This window comes from Echinops telfairi, unplaced genomic scaffold (assembly GCF_000313985.2).
Source record: "Echinops telfairi isolate 266 unplaced genomic scaffold, ASM31398v2 ScPeMD7_443;HRSCAF=831, whole genome shotgun sequence".
NCBI lineage: Eukaryota > Metazoa > Chordata > Mammalia > Afrosoricida > Tenrecidae > Echinops > Echinops telfairi.
Genome location: NW_022104341.1, coordinates 66738103 through 66757820, shown reverse-complemented (window position 1 = coordinate 66757820; position 19718 = coordinate 66738103). Strand labels below are relative to the sequence as shown.

The following is a 19718-nucleotide window of genomic DNA, read 5'->3' as shown; positions in this document are numbered from 1 at the left end:
GAGACTGACCTAATGCAAACAACAGTGGATAACCTAAAAGGATTCTAAGGACGGAAATAATGTGATCAGTTATATGCTTGTTACCAGAGAAAATCTCTTTTTTCCCAAACCAGAGTTTGTGAATGATCTTGTCAAACCTTCAACCTAAGTGATAAAGGCAGCTGGCACCCCACTTCTGAGGGTGCTTGCAGATGCCCGGATCACGCCTACTTTCATATTATTAGGTGAGCAGCGTAGAATGTGAGGCAGGGAGTGGAGAGGATTATGTTCAGCATAGGTTGTTCGGGGAGCATGGACAATGACAGGAGTGTGAGATTCTAGAAAATGTGCTCAAGAGGTGATAGCAGAAAGGAGTCTGTAATGATAATTGAAACAGACCAGGTAAACAAAACAAGGATTCCAAGCAAGAAGAGGAGACAAATATGCAAACAGAGGTTAGGTGAAAATGTGTATAGTATGAGAATTCTAAGAAGTCTACCAGTAGATTACCATAGTTGGAGTTTGGTGTGGGCAGTGATGAATACAAAGGAGGAATGCAGACGTCTATAAAGCAGTCAAGGTAGGGAAGGACTCGATATTGAAGAGCATCTTTTGTCAGACAAGGACATTTGTGCTTTAGCCTGAGGACAATGATGGGGGCCATTGGATGGTCTTAGCGAGTGCTCTGAATTATGAAGACAGTTTTATTGTTGGACAGTCACTCAGAAAATAATGCAGGAATGTAGCAGGAAGGTGCAAGACTTGAGCCAGGGAGGTGAATAAGGAGGCCAAAGGAAATGTATGCATGAGAAGAAGGTGGCCTGAATGAAGTGGTATCCGTTGAGGTGGAGAAAAGTTTGCTAATTAGAGGGCTATTTGAAAGATGAAATTGACAGGCCCTGGAGAAATTTCAAATTCGAGAGCTGCAGGAGAGTGATCAATCACTTAAGTAGCAAACTCTTCTATAGCATCTTTCTTCTAGAATTATTGGTTTAGAATTTTTAGCAAGAAGTACTTTTAGAGACGGTATGGGCAGGCAACTTAAATCTGAGTGGCATGCATTTGGAATTAATCCTGTGAGGTCGATATCATTCTACCCATTTTATGAAAGGGAAAACAGAAATTCAGACAGGTTAAGGTACTGCCCCCTTCTCCATCCCCATAAATGGTTGATTGGACAGCCAGTTAAACTTTTATTAAACCAAATAAAACAGAAGAAAGAGCAAATATAACAATAAAAATTTTAAAGTGCACTCTTAGACATTTTTATTTAAAGTACCTTTGGGCACCCAAGAGGAGATACTTGATGAGTGATTGAATATTTCATCTGCAACTTATGTGGTATGTATGGGTAGGAGTTAAGACATATATTTGGAAGTCTTCTGTATTATATGATAGGTACATGAGCCACCCCTTGTCAATTGGTTTGTTATACTGTAGTGACTTACGTGTGGCGGGGAAGCTGGAAGTGATGTCACGGGTGTTTCAAACACCGACAGAGTTGCCCAAAGAGAACAGGTTTCATCAGAGCTTCCAGCCTGTGAACAGACTACAAAGAAGAAACAGGCTGTCCACTTACGAGGAATTAGCTTCTGCACACAATGAATAGCCGCAAAACCTTGTCAGAGAGTTCCAGAAAATGAGCCCCTCAAGTCAGATGGTATTTAAAAGATGACTGAGGAAGAGTTGCCTTTTCAAAGCAGAGTCAACCATAAAGACATGGATAGAATAAATCCGTTAGGGGTAAAGCCTATGGGATCTTCATTTGATGATGCGGCCGGAGACAAAATGAGAAGAGACAGATGTAACGACAAATTGAGAACTGAAATTTGAAAGGTGCAATGTAAGAATCTAGGAAAATTAGAAGTTGTCAAAAATGAAATGTAACACATAGAAAAGGACACTTAAAGATTTATCTTGAAGTATAACACTATCTATAATAAAATGAAATCTATCTGCATACAAGGATATCCATTAATACAAATATTATTTAAATGTTTGCACCAACTATTAAAGCTAGTGATACAGAAAGTGAAGAATTCTACAAATGTCTTTATTATGAAATTGATCAAATATGCAATCAGAATGAATTAATAATTATTAGTGAATGGAACACTAAAGTTGGCAACAAAGAGGAAGAATCTGTAGTTGGGAAATATGGTCTTTGTAACAGAAACAAAGCTGACAATCATGTGATGGAAATTTGCATAGCAAATCCCATTTTCAACAAAACCAAAGATGACTATATATGTGGACTTCTTCAGATGGAAGACACAGAAATCAAATTGGCTACATCTGTGGAAAGAGACAGTGGAGAAGTTCAATATCAGCAGCTAAAACTAGGCCAGGGGCTGACTGTGGGACAGACCATCAATTTCACCTATGTAAGTTCATGATAAAGCTGAAGAGAATTAAAACAAGTCCACAAGTGCCAAGATACAACCTTGAGTCTATCCCATTGAATTTCAAGAACAACTCAAGGACGGATGTGACACATTGAACAATAATGACAGAAGACCTGCTGAGCTATCGGAGGACATCAAGAATATCATTCATGAAGAGAGCAAACGTTCACTAAGAAGACAGGAAAGAAAAAAAAAGATTCAACTGGATGTCAGAAGAGACTCTGAAACTTGCTTTGAATGGTAGAGTAGCTAAAGCAAATGGAACAAATAATTAAGCCAAAGAGATGAACAGAAAAATTCAAAAGACAGCTCAAGAAGAAAAAGTAAAATAGTGAAACGAAATGTGCAAAGACCTAGAATTAGAAAACAAAAAGAGAATGCATTTAGCATATCTTAATCTAAAAGAACTAAAGGAAAAAGGCAAGGCTTGAGTTGTAATATTGAAAGGCTGAGAAAAATATTGAACAGTGCAGGAAGCATTAAAAGAAGATGGAAAGAATACAATCACTGTACTATTTTAGAAAAACCAACCTAGTTGGCATTCAACCATTTTAACAGGTAGGTAGGAGCAAGAACTAATGATACTAAAGGAAGAAGTCCAAGCAGCACTGAAAACCTTACCCCAAAATAAGGGTCCAGGAATTGATAGAATACTAATGGAAATGTTTCAATAAGCTGATGAAGCACTGGAAGCACTCACTCATCTATGTCAAGAAACTTGGAAGACAGCTAATTAGCCAACAGACTGGAAGTGATCCATATTGTTCCCATTCCAAAGAGAAGAGACCAAAAGAATGTTCACATAATAGAAAATATCACTGCAATCCCATTCAAGTATAATTCTGCTGAACGAAGATTATGCAACAATAGTTGTAACAGTACATTGACAGGGCTGCCCGAACTTGAGGCCAGCTTCAGAAGACAGCATGGAGCAAGAGATATCATTGGTGATATAAAATGGATTTGAGTTGAAAGCAGAGAATACCAGAAAGGTGTTTTATTGCTAAGGTATTTGAATGTGTGAATCATAACTATTTATGGGTGACCTTGAGAAGAAGGGGGATTCCTTCTCATGATTATGCTCATGAGAAACTTCCACGTGGATCAAGTGACCGTTCTGCAAAGCATGGGCTAAAATCCGGAGAGGTGTGGGTCACGGTTGTATCCTTTCTTCATACTTGTTCAATCTGTATGTTGAGCAAATTATCAGAGACAATGGATTGTTTGAAGAAGAATGTGTCAACAGGATAGAAAGAAGGTTTATTAGCCATCTGTAATATGCAGAGGATGCAACGTTGCTTGCTAAAAGTGAGGTAGACTTGCACTTTGCAGGTGGGGATCGAGGACTGCAGCCTTCAGTATGGATTACAACCCAATGTACAGAAAAACAAAATCCACAGAACTGGACCAATAGGTAACATAATGGTAAATGGAGAATAGATTGAAGATGTTGAGGATTTTGTCTTGCGTGGATCCACAATCAATGTTCATGGAAGCAGCTGTTCAGAGACCAAATAGGAGTTGCGAATAGGGTTCATGTGTTTAAAGAACTCTTTTAAAGTGTTGAAACACAAGGATGTTACTTTGAGGCCTAAGGTGCACTTGATCCCAGCCATGATATTTTCAACTGCCCCATACGCCTTTGAAAGTTGCACATTGAATAAGAAAGGCTGAAGAAGAATTAATGCATTTGAATTATGGTGGCGTTTAAGAATATTGGAAGTACCATGGACTACCATAAGAATAAACAAATCTGTCTTGAAAGAAGTATAAGCAGCATGTTCCTTGGAGGCAAGAATGGTCAGACTGACTCATGTACTTTGCATATGTTGTTAGGATAAAAGGATATCACGCTTGGTAGAGAAGGACAGAAAAAAGAGGAAGAACCTGGGCAAGACGGATTGACACAGTGGCTAAACAGAAGAGCAATTGTGAGAATGGCCACTCCCTGGTGGTGTTTTGTTCTCTGGTCCATAGTTCTGATGCTATGACTGGGAACCGAGGCGAAAGCACCTAACAGAGTCGTGAGAGGAACATGCAATTTCCCGAGGGTGTATGATGAGTCAGAAGAACGCAAAAGTCAACCAGTTAGGGTGTGAACAGAAAGGCAGATCACATGGTGTTCTGAAACAAAGCATGGGAAGGGATGAGGAAATGCTCAGGTGATGTACAATGCTCAGGAGAAGGCAAGTAAATTAAAGCAGATAACTTTGTTTGGAATTAACAACCAAGAGAGCCTTGTTCACTTTGGGGTTGGGGAAAGGAACTGTTTCAATGGAGTGGGTCAGGTAGAATGGATCCTACAGGGTCTTCAAAAGTGAGGAACTGGAGCGAGATGTTAAGCACACCTTCTTCTCCATGACTTTCTCTTACCCTTGGGCAGTGTCTTTTGTTAGGACCACAAATTCTGACTTTGGGTTTGAAAGTATGGTCACCATACTTCTGTGGAGCTTCTAGATCCAAAGAATTCAACGGAATTCAAAGACGATTTATGGGGAGGGAGGGAGAGTGGGAGTAGTGGAGATTCCAGGAGTGTTGTCTGCATTTAAGATTCTAAGTAATAGAGTCTGGAAAATAATTTTCTTTGACTTCTGGATTTTTGTAAAGCTGGATATGAGTTTCCTGTGCTGTAAAAGGAGAGGGAACTATGTATTGATTACCTATCACTTTATAGTACTTACGGTTTTGTATTTATTTAACTTTCATAACCAATCACAAATGAGTGTGCCCCAATTTCAACAAAATCCAGGCAGAAGCCACAAGGTTCATTGTCCCTAATCACCAGCTGGTCTATGATGAACTCACTCTGTGATTGTGGAACTGATCTTTTCTTCACCGTGCCCACGGGGACATGGAAAACTCAGAACTTCTTCTACGAGAAAAGGATAGATGAGACTGGAACTCATGAGGAGGCAGAATGATCCACGTGGCATAGTCACTGCAAATGTGATTACCTCGCTGGAAGAGGGCAAGGCACCATTTGAAAAGGAATTGATAAAACATAAAAAGCAAAACAAAGACAAAACCAAACAAGGCATGCTGCGAGGTTAAAATTCCGTGAGTAATGATGTGCATTAGTTATTTTAATGTCTTCCAAGTGCATTTCATTTTGAGTGATATACTCAGATAGCACACATGGTAAGGTATAATTGAAAAAGCATGTAGGAGAATGTCTGAATTCAAAGAATAAACACACGGCTGTGAGAAGGTTAGGAATCATAGGGGTATGCCTGGGCCTCCAGGGATCTCATTAGTGCACGAGTGACCGTCCGTGTAGAGGCTAAATGAATCTCCCTGTTTGCAGAGACCCACAGTAAATGAGACAATGATGAATCAATAGTAATTAGGCCTATAGGTTCTTATTGACCCAGATGTCTGAAACCAAATGCCCTGCTCTGAGATTCCTGGTGAGGCAGAATGAAAAGATTTATAGATGAATGCTTCAGGGGTGGGGGTGGGGATAGGGCATGGATTTCTTCACTCCACGCGCAGTGCTGCCATTCTGAAGTGGAACTTCGCTAGAATTGATGCAGACCGGCCGAGGAGTCGAAATGAACTCAATGGCAGTGTGTCCTGTCTTTAACAGGAAAGGATTTTCTCATGATTTTGATTGTAAATCTGATTCCTATTGGTCCAGAATCAAATCGAGTTAGGATATAAAAAACCAGTCTGAGATCTTAGTTTACCCAGACGTACGGTTTGGGGCCTACCATCCCTTGGGGTGCTATTTATGAAGGATCCTTTCCTAAACTAATAATAGAATCATTCTGACAGGTTTTTAATGTGGAATTTGGACACCTTCTAAGGTGAGGTAGAGAAAGCTCATGGCTTCAAAATCACACAGTGGCTGTTGTTGTCAAGTGCTGGTCAGTTCCAATTCATAGTAGCACGATGGACTGCCCGGTCCTGTACCATCTTCACAATCATTCTTATGTTTGAGCCCATCTATGCACCACTATGTCCGTCCATCTTGTTAAAGTCCCTCTCTCTTTTGCTCCCCTGCTACTTTACCAAGCATGATGTTCTTCTCCAGGGTCTGAGCTCTCTTGACAAAATATCCAAAGTCCGTGCGACAAAGTCTCGCTATCCTTGCTTCTAAGGAGCATTCTGGCTGTACTTCTTCCAAGCCAGACTTCCCAGATGGGAAATCCCAGAGCAGGGTTTAAATGTAGCCTCCACAACATCTCTTCACTTCCTGAAGCTTCCTCTCCATTGTTAACTGCACTTGAGTTGGGCTCCAACTGAAGGAAACCTCATACAGTTACACAGATGTGGCTTATTGGGTGTTCATTGGGTGGTTATTGCAAGTGGATCACCAGGCCTTTCTTCCTAGTCTGTCTTAGTCTACAAATTCCACTCAATTGTATTCTGAGTCCCAGCAACTTGGAAGCCTCTACTGACCAATGGGTGGTGGTTGCACATGAGGTGCATTGCCCAGGAGTGAACTCTGGGTCTCCAGCACAGAAAGCAGGAGTTCTACCATTGAAACACTACGGCCTTGTTCATGTCTGTGAAAAGCCGGTAGCGATACTTCTTCACTGTGCTGTGGAGGAAAGTGGGACACATGGCACATGAGAAGGGGATGGCGAGTGATGATGGGATCATTGTTGAGCCTTTTCTCAGTTGTATCTTGTTCCTCATGATTCTAGGACAAGATATTTTTGCTGATAGAAATGAAGTGAAGTCTCAATCCCAAGGAGTCCATGTAGATAAAGAATGTTTGGAAACTGATTTTGGTAGCAATTGTACATTTCTTGAATGATATGATATATGCATTAAATTCCAATTAATAATACAGTACAAATAGGGTTGTATTTTGAAAAAAAGAAATGAGAACTCACAGGAAGAAGAAAAAAGATAGGACTAATGGAAAAGACTCCCCTTGCCTCCCACTTCACCACACATGTACAAACACACACATTCTCACTCTTACACACCCACACTCACTCATGCAGCCTTTTTTCCCTATATTTCATATAGGCATTCTACAAAAAAATATTATTTAATAAAAGAGTTCTGGTGATAGGGGAAAGGATTTTGAAAACCATTGTTCCACATTTTGATTTTTATTTGTTTACTTAAACGTTGTTAAGTAAAAATTTAGGGACATCATGGGATCTATGAGGACACTCCGCATCACAAAACTTGACCTAGAAATTGTTGGGCCTGCTTCCAAAATATTTGACAACATTAAATAATAAAGTGTCTTTTCACTCCTCTTCATACCAATAGTCAAACCATGTGTTTAGTTTACATTAGAAATATGAAAGCGATATTTCCAAGAACTCCAATGAGAAGCAGAACAGATGACAAACTGATACTTTCATCTATATAAGCACTGGTTCCGAACTTTGAGAGCAATGCACATTGAAAGAAGGGAAAAGTAGCCAACTGCAATCTTAGTGCCATACAGCAAGAGTTAACTCAATGAGGAAGGTATTATTATAGCCTGTGAAGTTCAGCGCGGTCTCAATACTGGCCCGTGTTTTCCAGCTAGGAAAGAGCTAGGGGAGAATCAAGATTAAGTCTCCTACCTCCTGCTCCTGGCTGCACTTACTCTGTTTGATCATTTCCCTGAGCAAACTTCTATCCTGAATCTGGGATCTTATATTTGTCTCCTTTTGTCATTATCATCATTATTATTATAATTATGAATACATCTTTTTTAAATCCTTTACATATGTATAGTATTATACAGTTTACAAATAGCATTTCTTCTTTGATCTTCACAATAACCCTATGAGGTAAGTTGGATAGGGATTATGCTATCTATTTTAATGGATGAGAAGAGAGTGGTCCAGAAAGTTTGAATAACTTTCTTATGGTCACAAATCTTGCAGGGATGAAGCTATTCCTGGAATCTAGCGCTTTCCAACAGGAGATTGCACTTTTTCCTGGTCATAGGACAGTATTAATTTTAGAATGAAACATGTTCATTTCTCTGGTTTAGGGTAGTCTCCTTGCTGAAGCTTTTGGGACTCTGCTTTCTTTCCTGGGGCTGATAGGGAAGTACAAATGGTTTCTTTTTGCAGAAAAATTTGCTCCACGACCCTACCCCCCTTTTAAAAACAAAATCTACTTCTCTTCCAGATGTCAGAGTGTATATGCATATTTGAACAGTCACCTGGATCTGATTAAGAAGGCTCAGCCCATGGGTTTCCTCACTGTTGATTTACATGTTTGGCCAGATTTCCACGGCAACCGGTCTCCCTTAGCAGACCTGACATTAAAGGGCATGGTAAGTAACAGCCAGTCCTTGCCTGATGGTGCAGGTAGGGCAAAGGGGTACAGAGCTTGGAGGAAGCAACATGAGGAGAAATGTATAAAGGAAAGACAAACAGGACAACAGCTCACAGCTTCTTGCTGCACATACCTTGCTGGGGTCAACGTGACTGGTGTCTGCCAATGACCTCCTGGATGTTCCCATTGTTTCTGAGCCAACCTCGAGACTGTCACCTGCAGTATTTCTGACATTCAGCTCCTGCTGCCTTTTTGTCTTATTGAGTGGCTGAACTTGTGAGCCTTGCCTCTGTGCCTTTTGTGGGTATAGAAGTGTGCCATGTTTTCTACCTCTATTTAAAAATGTAAAAATCTAGCAAAGAAATAGTAATTATCCTCACCAATAAGGAGCCCTAGTACCATGATGATTGCGTGTTGCACTGGGACCTGCATTGCCAGCAGTTTGAACCCACCAGCAGCTCCATGAAGGAAGGGCGGGGCTTTCTCTTCCTGTGAAAAGTTAGTCTTATAAACTCAATGGGACAGTTCTGTCCTGCCCTGTAGAGTCAGTGTGAGTCGACATTGGCTTGATGGCAGTGAGTTTGGGGATCTTTTGGGGTGTTTTGATCCCAACAATATTGCCATCTTTGGTCTTAGTAAAGGAACCCTGGTGGTGTTGTGAGTTAGGCATTGGGTTGCTACCTGTAGAACTGGCATTTCAAACCTATCAGCTGCTTTTCAGGTGAAAAATGAGGCTGTCTGCTCCCATAAAGATTTACAGCTTTAAAAATCCTATATTGAGTTGGAATCAGTTCAATAGCAGTAGTGTGGTCTTACTGATGGTGAAGTGATGAAATGCTCAACTGAGAAAGGTTGGCAGTTCAAACCCACGACCTTGCTCCATGGGACAAAACATCTAATGGTATGCTCCTGTCACAATTGCAGTCTAGGAAAGCCTCTGACCTAGCGGAATCTGTACAAATGTCTGTAAGTCAGAGCCAATTGACAGCATACTACAACAACATAGTTTCCTTTGGCACCGCTACATAGCTGCCTAAATGTCAGTGCTGCTCAAAGGGTCCAAACTCACATCATTGAGATTTCGAATTAAACATTCGTAAAAGTATGTACGATTAATAATATGGTGGAAGATGAGTTCAGCTCACAGTAACTGTTATAGTGCCATTCAGCATAGAGATTCTACAGCTTCATAGAAAGGCCAAGATTAACTTGGTGGAGAGTGCACAACTATACAAGCTGGGGTATAACATCCTGGAGGTCAAATGCAATTGGGTAACTGAATAGTATGTGGTTGCGAACTGTCATCAAGTTGACACCTGACTCATAATGAATGACCTCAGGTACAATGAGTTGACACTGTTGTGAGCCATAACAAGAGTTTTCATTGACTGATTTTCAGAGATAAGTGACTAGACCTTTCTTCCTAGCCTGTCTTAGGCTAGAAGCTCCACTAAAAGTTGTGCAGCAAATATATTGCTGTTAGTTGCCATTGAATTGATTCTGACTCATAGTGACTCTTTCCACATCAATAGGAAACAGTGCCCGGTCCTGGGCCATCCTCACAATCGTTGTTAGGTTTGAACCCATGGTCACAGCCACTGCATCAATCACTGACCCTCCACTTTATAAAGGATGAAGTCCTTTCCCAGGCATTGGTCGTTCCTGATAGCATGTCCTCAGTATGCGAGATGAAATCCCACTATACTCCCTTCTAACAAGCATTCTAGCTGTACTTCTTCTAAGATTAATGTGTTTGTTTTCTGATAGTCCATGTGTTTTCAGTATTCTTTGCCAATATCATAATTCAAATGCATACATTTTTCTGTGGTCTTCTTATTCATTGTCTAATTTTCACATGCCTATGTGGCTATTGAAAAATGCCATGGATCGGATCAGCCACTTCTTCATCTTCAAAGTGACATCCTTGCTTTTAAACACTTTAAAGATGTTTTGTGTAGCAGATTTATAAAATTCACTATGTCATTTGGTTTCTTGATTACTACTTCCATGACCATTGATTGTAGATCTGAGCAAGAGGAAACGCTTTGATCTTTTTTTATATTTATCATTATGTTGTCTATTGGTGCAATAGTGAAGATTTTGATTTTCTTTACATTGCATTGTAATCTGTACTGAATCAATACAATCTTCATCAGCAAATAATGCCAGTGTCCTCCTTGACTTCAGCATCTGCATCTCTCAAGTTGTTAAAGCCTTCCTCCAATGCCAATGCTGGAGGAACATATATGCTGATGCACAGGAAAATAAAAACTTCCACTGATAGCTATATATGGGGTACTTAGCCAGAATCAAACGAGGGTCTTCCACATGGAAGGTGAGAATTCTATCCCCGAGCCACCCCTGTCCATAATAGTGACATAGCCAATAAGACAAGCTCAATCCTGTTTGAGGATGAATCAATAGATGACAGCTAGAGAAACAGAGGTGAACGTCAGGTCCAAAGGGCCAAGAGAGGCCACAAGTAAGAAAATGATTAAGGCATGAGATGTAGAGTTTAGTTCAATTAAGCAGAGGGAGTTCAAGATGGAGGCTGTGAATAAGACACGGTTCATGCCTGGTGGCTGTGTGACAGGGGAGTACGCCTGCTGATTTCAAGAATTTCACAATTGAAAGGACTAATTTTTGAGATTATTTTTATTGAAATTGTTGAAATATTTTTGTGGTGCTAACAGGGAGACCTGAACTTTATTTTCTCTACCTAGTCGACATAATCAAGATTTGCTAATAAAAGGGCGTCATGGAGAGAAGAAAACAACTCTGGACTGCACAAGTCATGTCTGTCTGGAGTCTGTGGAGTGTGCCTGCTGCATGTAATGAGGCAGAAGAGGAATTTCCCGAGAAAACCATGTGGCAGCAGGCTGCAGCTACAAAACGACATTCACATATCTAAATTTCAGGGGTGCACATTTAAAATGGGTCCAAGAGTGTCTTAATGAGACATAAAGGTATATGAAGCCAACTACATAGACCATGAGACACTTAGAATGTTAAAGAAGCATGACCAGTCTTTTTTTTTCTTCCAGTTCATACTTGCATGGGTTTATTCCCAAGAAAAATGGGTTTAAACATATCTGTAAATAAATTATCTCAGTAATATACTTTCTGTAGTCTTTTCAGGCTGCCTTCCAGAAAATGGTCCAATCAAAGCGATGGCTTCCAATGAGACCCACGAGGCCACTTAAATTCAAGGCAGAGACGTCAGTTCAGAAATGTTCATATTCGATTCAAAGACCTTCCCAAAGGACATCTATTCTTAATTTTATCGTAAATTAGGGGAAGGTTTACAGAGCAGATCCTCAGTTTTATCTTTAAGAGTGTGTACACATTTTGTTTCTACTTATCCATTGCATCCTCTCAATGTGCCATCGCTTTTCCCACTAACTCCCTGTCTTTTCTGTTTCCATGCCTTGTTATTTCCTAAGCCGCTGACTTTTATCCTTAATTATGCAATGATTGATTCTTCTAACAGGAAAGTGAGTTTAATTCCAGATCTAAGAGTCATAAAATTGGGAAGTTCACCAGTCTCTATCCAACCAGTAAGGCTGGGCTCTTTTATGATTTGGAGTTCTGTTCCACACACTCCTACTCTATCCAAGGCCTTGTAATGTGATCCTTTTGAGAGCGGTGTATGTTGGTAGCAAAGCACCATCTAGTTCTTCTCGGCTCAGAACTGTGGACTCTGATTTCTGTGGTCCCTTAGTCCTCTGGACTAATTGTTTGCAAATGTCTTTCCATTTTATGTTCATGTTTGAAACAAACTTGAATGTTCAAAGTGTCCAAGTTCACTTCAGTTTTCCTTTTCCTCCTTTTACAACCACTCAAACCAATGTCTAGATCTGAGGAGTAAGGAGGGTTCGTAAAGCTGTGATTCTTCACTCTCTCTCACTCTGTATTTTTATTTTAACTCTATTTATATATTTCAGCTTTTACATAAAAACACATTGTGTGTACTTACCCCATCTAATCAAATCAATTCAGCAATAGTATCCCCTTGAACCCTCATTAATGGTATCTATTGAAGGTGACCAAATTGCAGAAAGGAATCCCACAGGAACCCATGAAGTGTTTTGAGCAATACCCATCTCTATAGAATAAATATATATTTGCCAAAGAGAGTTCCTTGCCTGGGGCCTCTGCCCACTTGTATCTGAAAAAGCCTATTTTATTTACTCTTTCATAAAGAATTGAATTATTTTATATACATAGCTCATCAGTCAACAGATATTTATTAACAGTGATTGCCTCCCATAACTTTCCTTGGGGTATGACCACAGTGGAATTGAATAACATCACAGCACTGGAAGAAGAACGTTCAGAAATATAGATTAATATAGGAAAACATACAGTGCTCAGCTAATGTTGCCGCTAAAATTGTCTTCCTTCAATCTAATAATGGATAACATTAAAATAAGCTACTTAAAATTCTGTGGTTATTAAGCCTTTTGCCAGAACCTACAATGACTTCCATCTTTAACACACATTTAATATCTATTGGACACTTACTATGTGAAAAACCATTGCTACTGGCACAATAACGTACAATTACTATTATATTCATGGAGAATACTTCAGGGACAAACAAAGTGCTTAATAACATGTTAAGTTTAAAAAAATGCATGGCTCTTAGAACTGTCAGGATAACCTCCCATTGACCGAGAATCATATCTTTTCTGAGGGGTACCTAAAACATTTCTCTAGGCACAAAGTAAGTGGGTAATATATTTATTGACGATTAATAGTCAACATGGTGCTAATGAGATCATGTATTGCATTAGCAAACAATTTATTTAGAGCCATTTACTAATACCAAAGAATTATATTGCTGCTGACTGAGTATTCAGTTGGCAAACCTTTAATACAAATATTTTGGCCCAGGTAAATTCAGCCCAATTTTAAACATATTTCATCTATCAACAAGTATTTCTCATTTTATCATACTATGATCATTTTATCATAATTGTGATTAATTCCATGAATTATCAATCAAACACAGAGCATGTTCTAGATGGCATAGAATGCATGCGTAACTAGACACAATCCCAAGATTAGTATCATTTAGGGGCAGACCTAATATGTAAATTATCACTGTTCTTAGGAGGCTTTGCATCAGTTCCAGTTGATAGTGGCCCTGTGTGTGGCAGGACGAACCCTGTACCATTCTTACAATTAGTGTTGTGCTGGACCTCATCCCCTGCAAGACCCTTCCACTTGACCGAGCAGGATGCCCTTCTGCAGGGACTGTCTATCCTGATAACGTTTCCAAAGTAGGGGAGACAAAGTCTCACCATGCTTGTCTAAGGACCAGTCTGCCTGTACTTCTTCCAACACAGATTGGTATGCCCTTTTGGCAGTCCGTGGCACTTTCAGGATTCTTTGCCAGCACCATAATCCAAATACATCATCACTTCTTCCGTCTTCCTTATTTGGTGTTTAACTTTGATTTGCATATGAGACCATTGAAAATACTATAGCCATTTAAACACGTCGAACAGTCTCGTGTAAGGAATGGCCTGTAAAAAATTATTTAATGCTGAAACAAGAAAATAACATTATAATATTTTGGCATGTTCAATGAGATCAAGAACAGAAAAACAGCACATCTCTATGAAATTGGGTTGGTATTAACATATTAGAAAGAATGAACTGAGATAAATAAGAAATTTAAAGACAAAGAAACAAAAAATGAGCCGATGATGAAGAGGAAATAAACCCATAATTAAGCATATAAAAACAGAATTATAACTGCATTCAAGGCAGCAAGGAACATAATTTTTAGTGGAAAGAAGATATGAAAAAGCATGTAATTTAACAGTAACCTATTTTGAAAACAAGGGCCATGGCTTATTTACTATTTTACAATCAGAGACTGACACGACTATAAAAGCAAACCAAAGCCAAATCCATAACATCAAGACAATTCCAGCTCATAGAATCCAAGTTAGGGTTTCTGGGATTGTAAATCCACGTGACCAGACAGCTTCCTCTTCCCCCCGTGGAGCTGCTGGTGGGTTTGAACCATCACTTCCATTCGACAGCTTATTATTTAACCCACAGCCCCCCCAGGCTCCTTGTCCTATCATCAAGCGGCATTTAAACTTTTCTTCGAAGAATAATAAGTGATTTTCTCAAGGTCATGATACAAAAATATGGCAGAGCTTAACTAAAAACGTGAGCCCAGACTTTGGGTACATCCCCATGAAGCAGCCTTAATTCTTAACTCTAAAATTTTCAAAATGCCCTTAGGACTGTCAAAGAAAGTGATTCTAGCAGATTCATCATATGTAGCTTAATATTTAACTGTGTTTACCAACTTAGCCTCTGTACCTCTGCTTTCCTTCTGGCTACCAATGTTGTCGCTCGACCTCTGATTTTCACCCTTGCCCGGTTTGGGGTTGATATAAACTCTAACCTGTATCTTCTCAGCCGCGGTTCTACTTTCCTCCCACCCCAAGCTGACCTGGCTCTTAGCCCTCCAGGTCATAGTTCAGAACGGGGATTGTTACATTGGACTTGACGCAATTACTTTGGTTTTTGTTCCAGTGGCAATTGTCTCTATTTCATGTGTTCTCTTTGGTGATGTGCTATCACTCAGCAGCGGTGGGCTAAAAAGAAAACGGTAGCAGAGGTTCATGAGTGGCAACTTCAGCATATTCTTAAACCAAATAATCACATATGTCAAGATTTCTCATTTCCACTGGATAAATGGGGCTCAGAGGTAAGGGTTGAACATAAGCATGTTTGAAAGAGGTAGACATTTGGGTAATAGCAAGCAGGATAAAATTATTTAACACTGGTACTTCAAGTGTTGTTTTTTTTAAATAAAAGAAAGTAAAACAGCCTTGGTTATCAATAAAGCATCAAAATAATCCATGGTCACACAGAAAGATGGATGAAGCTACATTAGTCTGATCAGGAAGGGTTGCATGTGTCAGGAATTTTTGTTTTATTTCTAAAGATGGATGAGCTGGCTTTTATTGATACCAAAAAATTTTAAAAGAGCCCGCATCTTGATGTCAGACCTGTATTTGTAGGCTGACTTGAAAATATACCAGTTGCAAGGTAAGTAGCTCTGTGAGCATCAAGCCGTTCGTCAATAAGCAGAAACAATGCAGGCACATGTGCAGGGTACTGTCTGAGCAAATGGGAATTTCTAGTCTTATGACTGACGCAGAGAACACAGGCTAACAAATTTGTTTGAATCTTCAGAGCCTGGTCAATGGCTAAATAGGTATGGTTACAGAATGACCAGTAGGAATGGCACTAAGTATGGCACTTTTAACATCAGAGAGCACACTCTACACATATATATTTGGTTTACCAACTATTTAGGTCACTAGCTGTTGTTAGGCACCATCAAGTCAGACCCACTCACAGGGACCCTGTACACAGCACAATGAAACACTGCCTGATCCTGTACTAGCGGCACAATTGGTGTTGCAGCCACTGTGTCATTCTGCATGATTGAGAGTCTCCCTCTTTCTCTCCGACCCTCTACTGTCCCAAGGATAATGTCCTTCTCCAGGAACTGGTCCCTCCTTATGACAAATTCCGGTCTCACCATTGTTACTTCAAAGGAGCATTGTGGCCATACTTCTTCCAAGACAGATTTGTTGGTTCTTTTGGAAGTCCGTGATATAGTTCATATTCTTTGCACACACCATAGTTCAATACACCAATTTTTTCTTCACTCTTCCTTATTACTGTCCAGATTTCACATGCATATGAAGTGAATGAAAATAACATGACGTGGGTCAGGCGCACCTTAGTCTTCAAAGTGACACCTGTAGTTTTTAACATTTTAAAGAAGGTTTTTTTACAATAGATTTGTCCAGTGCCTTTTGATTTCTTGACTATTGCTTACATGAAAGCAAAAATCATTTAAAAGACAAGGAAGAAAAGAGCCAAGATACTCTGAAACTTGCTCTTGAATGTTAAGTAGCTTAAATGAATCAAAGAAATAATGATGTGAAAGACTTGGCAGAATTGCTCAGAGGGCAACTTGAGGAGACAAAGAAATGTATTATACTTAATTTTCCAAATACCTGGAGTTAGACAACCAAAAAAGAAGAGTACGTTCAACATCTCAAACATTTCAAGAATTGAATAAAAAATATTCAAACTTTGAGTTTCAATATTGAAGGATTCAATGGACAAAATATTGAACTAGGTGAACTAGGTAGGAAGCCTCAAGAAAGGTTGGAAGGAATACAGTCACTATGCAAAAAATAATTGGTCAATGTTCAGTAATTTAAAGAAGGATCATAAGATCAATAATCTATGGTCAGAATCCAGTATAGATAAGCCTCTCAGGACCAGTAATGAGAGTAGCGATACCAGGAGGGTAAAGGGAAGGTGGGGGGAGATAAGGGGAACCAATCACAATGATCAACATATAATGGATTGTGTGGATGAATTGTGATAAGAGTTGTAAGAGCCCCCAATAAAATTATTTAAAAAAAACAAACTATGGTATTTGCAACAGAGGGCAATCGGAGGAACACACTGTGGGGAGTGAGCCCGTTTGGGCACCCCCCACAGTTGGGCAAACCAGGAAGGGAGCATAACAGATCAGCAACAGAAGCAAAGCCAAGAAAGCCCTCAGAACCCCCCAAAATAGACTTCCGGCTAGGAGGGGCAGTACCTGGAGCTCCCCAGGACCAGTGAGGAGATCGTCATAAAGGTCAGTGGACAGACCTGGAATTTTGTATCGATGTTTTATTCTCTTTCTTTTTTCTTTTTTCCTTCTCCCCTTTGATCTTTTGTTTTCTTTTTGTTTCATCTTCATTCTTGCTGTTTTGTCTGCCTATAAAAGATAGACATGAGAAGCAAGCCCAAGGAGAAAGCAAGGAGACCCATGGTTCCAGGAGAACTTGGGGGAAGGAGGAGGAAGGTGAAGTGAGTGGTGAGCAAGCAGTGCCATAGAAAGGGGAACAACTAGGGAATTGAAATCAATGGTGAGGGGGGAGTAGGAACCCTGTTGGTGGTGGAGCAGCAGTAATCTAGCTGAGAGGAATTACTGAGAGGCAAATGAAGGGTGAGCATGATAGTGGGGCAGGAGGAAGGTAAAAGGAAACAGAGGAAGGATCTAGGAAACAAAACCACTGATAGAGGTGGAAACACAGTTGTGTCTATCTGTAGATATATTAATTCATAAAAATGCCTATGTACATGTGGTAATATATTGAGAAAGCGAATGGACTTGGGGCCTCTGCTCAAGCCCTCCTTTATTTCAAGATGAGTTTGTTGTAACAACCTAGAATTCTGTGATACTCACCCTCCAGACAATCGCTGAAGACAAAATGAGTGCCTTTGTGCAAATGTGGTAAAGAAACCTGATGGTGCCCGGCTATCAAAAGATGTAGTGTCTGGGGTCTTAAAGGCTTGAAGTTAAAGAAGTGACCATCTAGCAGAGAAGCAACAAGCCCACATGGAAGAAGCACACCAGCATGTGTGATCACGAGGTATCAATGGGACCAGGTAACAGACATCAGAAGACCCAAAGAAATAATCATGTTGAGAAAGAGGAAGGTTGGAGTGGAGACCCATATGTCACCTGTAGACAATTGGACATCCTCTCACAGAAAGATCACAAGCAAGGGACGAGTCAACCAGGGTGCAGTACAGCATCAACAAAACACGCATTATTCCTTTGGTTCCTTGAGGCTTCCTCACCCCCAATACATTGATCCCAGCTCTACATTACAAATCCGACTAGATTGGAGCATGTATACTGATATGAGCTCTCAGCACACAGAATCTGGAAGATAAACCCCTCATGAACAGTAATAGGAGTAGCAATACCAAGAGGGTAGGGGGAATGTGGGGGGGAAAGGGAGAGAAAAAGGGAAACCAGTCCCAAAGATCGATGTATAACTCCCCACCCCACCCAAAAGGGAAGATCAACAGAAATGTGGGTGAAGGGACATAGTGGCTGGTGTAAGATATAAAAATAATAATAATTTATAATTTATCAAGGGTTCATAAGGGTGGGAGGGTTGGGGAAGAAGGGACAAGAGAGGAGCTAATACAAAGGCAACATATGTACAAATGTGCTTGATACAATTGATGTATGGATTGTTAAAAGAGCTATAAGAGCCCCCAATAAAATTATTTTTTTTTAAAAATCTATGATATTGAAGGAAGAAGTCCAAGTTGCACTGAAAGCATTGGTGAAAAAGAAGGTTCCAGGAATTTACAAAGTATCAATTGAAATATTTCAACAAAGAGATGTAATGCTGTAAGCGCTAACTCATCTATGCCAGGATTTTGGAGATATTCATATTTGTGTCTATTCCAATAAAAGATAATCCAACAGAATAATGAATTATTAAGCAACATTTTTTATTGAAGATAATTAAAAACTAATTATAGTGGTGCACCAACAGGGAACTGCTAGAAATTCAACTCAGACTCAGAAGAGGACGAGGAACATAGGATATTATTTTAGATGTCAGGTGAAGCCTAGCCAAAAGCAGAGGATACCTGAAAGATGTTTAATTTGTTTTATTGATTATATAAAGACGTTTCACTGTGTGGATCATAGCACATTACAGATTATAAATAGCATGGGAATTATAAAACATTTTATGGTGCTTATGAAGAACCTATACATAGACCAGGAGACAGTCGTTTGAACAGAACATGCGGTTATGGCATGGTTTAAAATCAGGAAAGGCAGGTGTCAGGACTGTTCATTTTCCCCACAGTTATTCATTCTGTATATTAAGGAAATAATCTGAGAAGCTGGCCTATATGAAAAATCGCACAGCATTAATAACCTATCATCTGCCGATGACACAGTCTTGTTTACTGAAAGTGAGGAGGACTGGAGGCACTTATTAATGAAAATCAGAGATTATATGTGATAGATCAAAGAGCAGATGAGTTCCAGGACAGCATAAATGATCATCAGTGTTTATTCTACTCCTGAAATGACCTCTAAATTCAAGTGCTATACACGCAATATTTGACTCTCATGGTCTTGTTTTACTTTTCATCAGCTTCAACTTGATCTTGCATCTGAACAATTGATGATCTATTCTTTCATTGGACCTGGCCTTGTTCTGAAAAATG

At 39.7% G+C, this 19718-nt stretch overlaps 1 protein-coding gene across 5 annotated transcripts in view; it reads left to right on the top strand.

Annotated features, from left to right (window-relative positions):
* Nucleotides 1-19718, top strand: part of FGGY (FGGY carbohydrate kinase domain containing) — a 564284-nt gene that overhangs the window by 411689 nt on the left and 132877 nt on the right. For all 5 annotated transcript variants that reach the window (XM_045291915.1, XM_045291914.1, XM_045291916.1 and 2 more), the window contains one exon: nt 8475-8622. In XM_045291915.1, coding sequence (XP_045147850.1) covers nt 8475-8622 — 148 coding nt within the window. The remainder of the gene's footprint in view (nt 1-8474; nt 8623-19718) is intronic.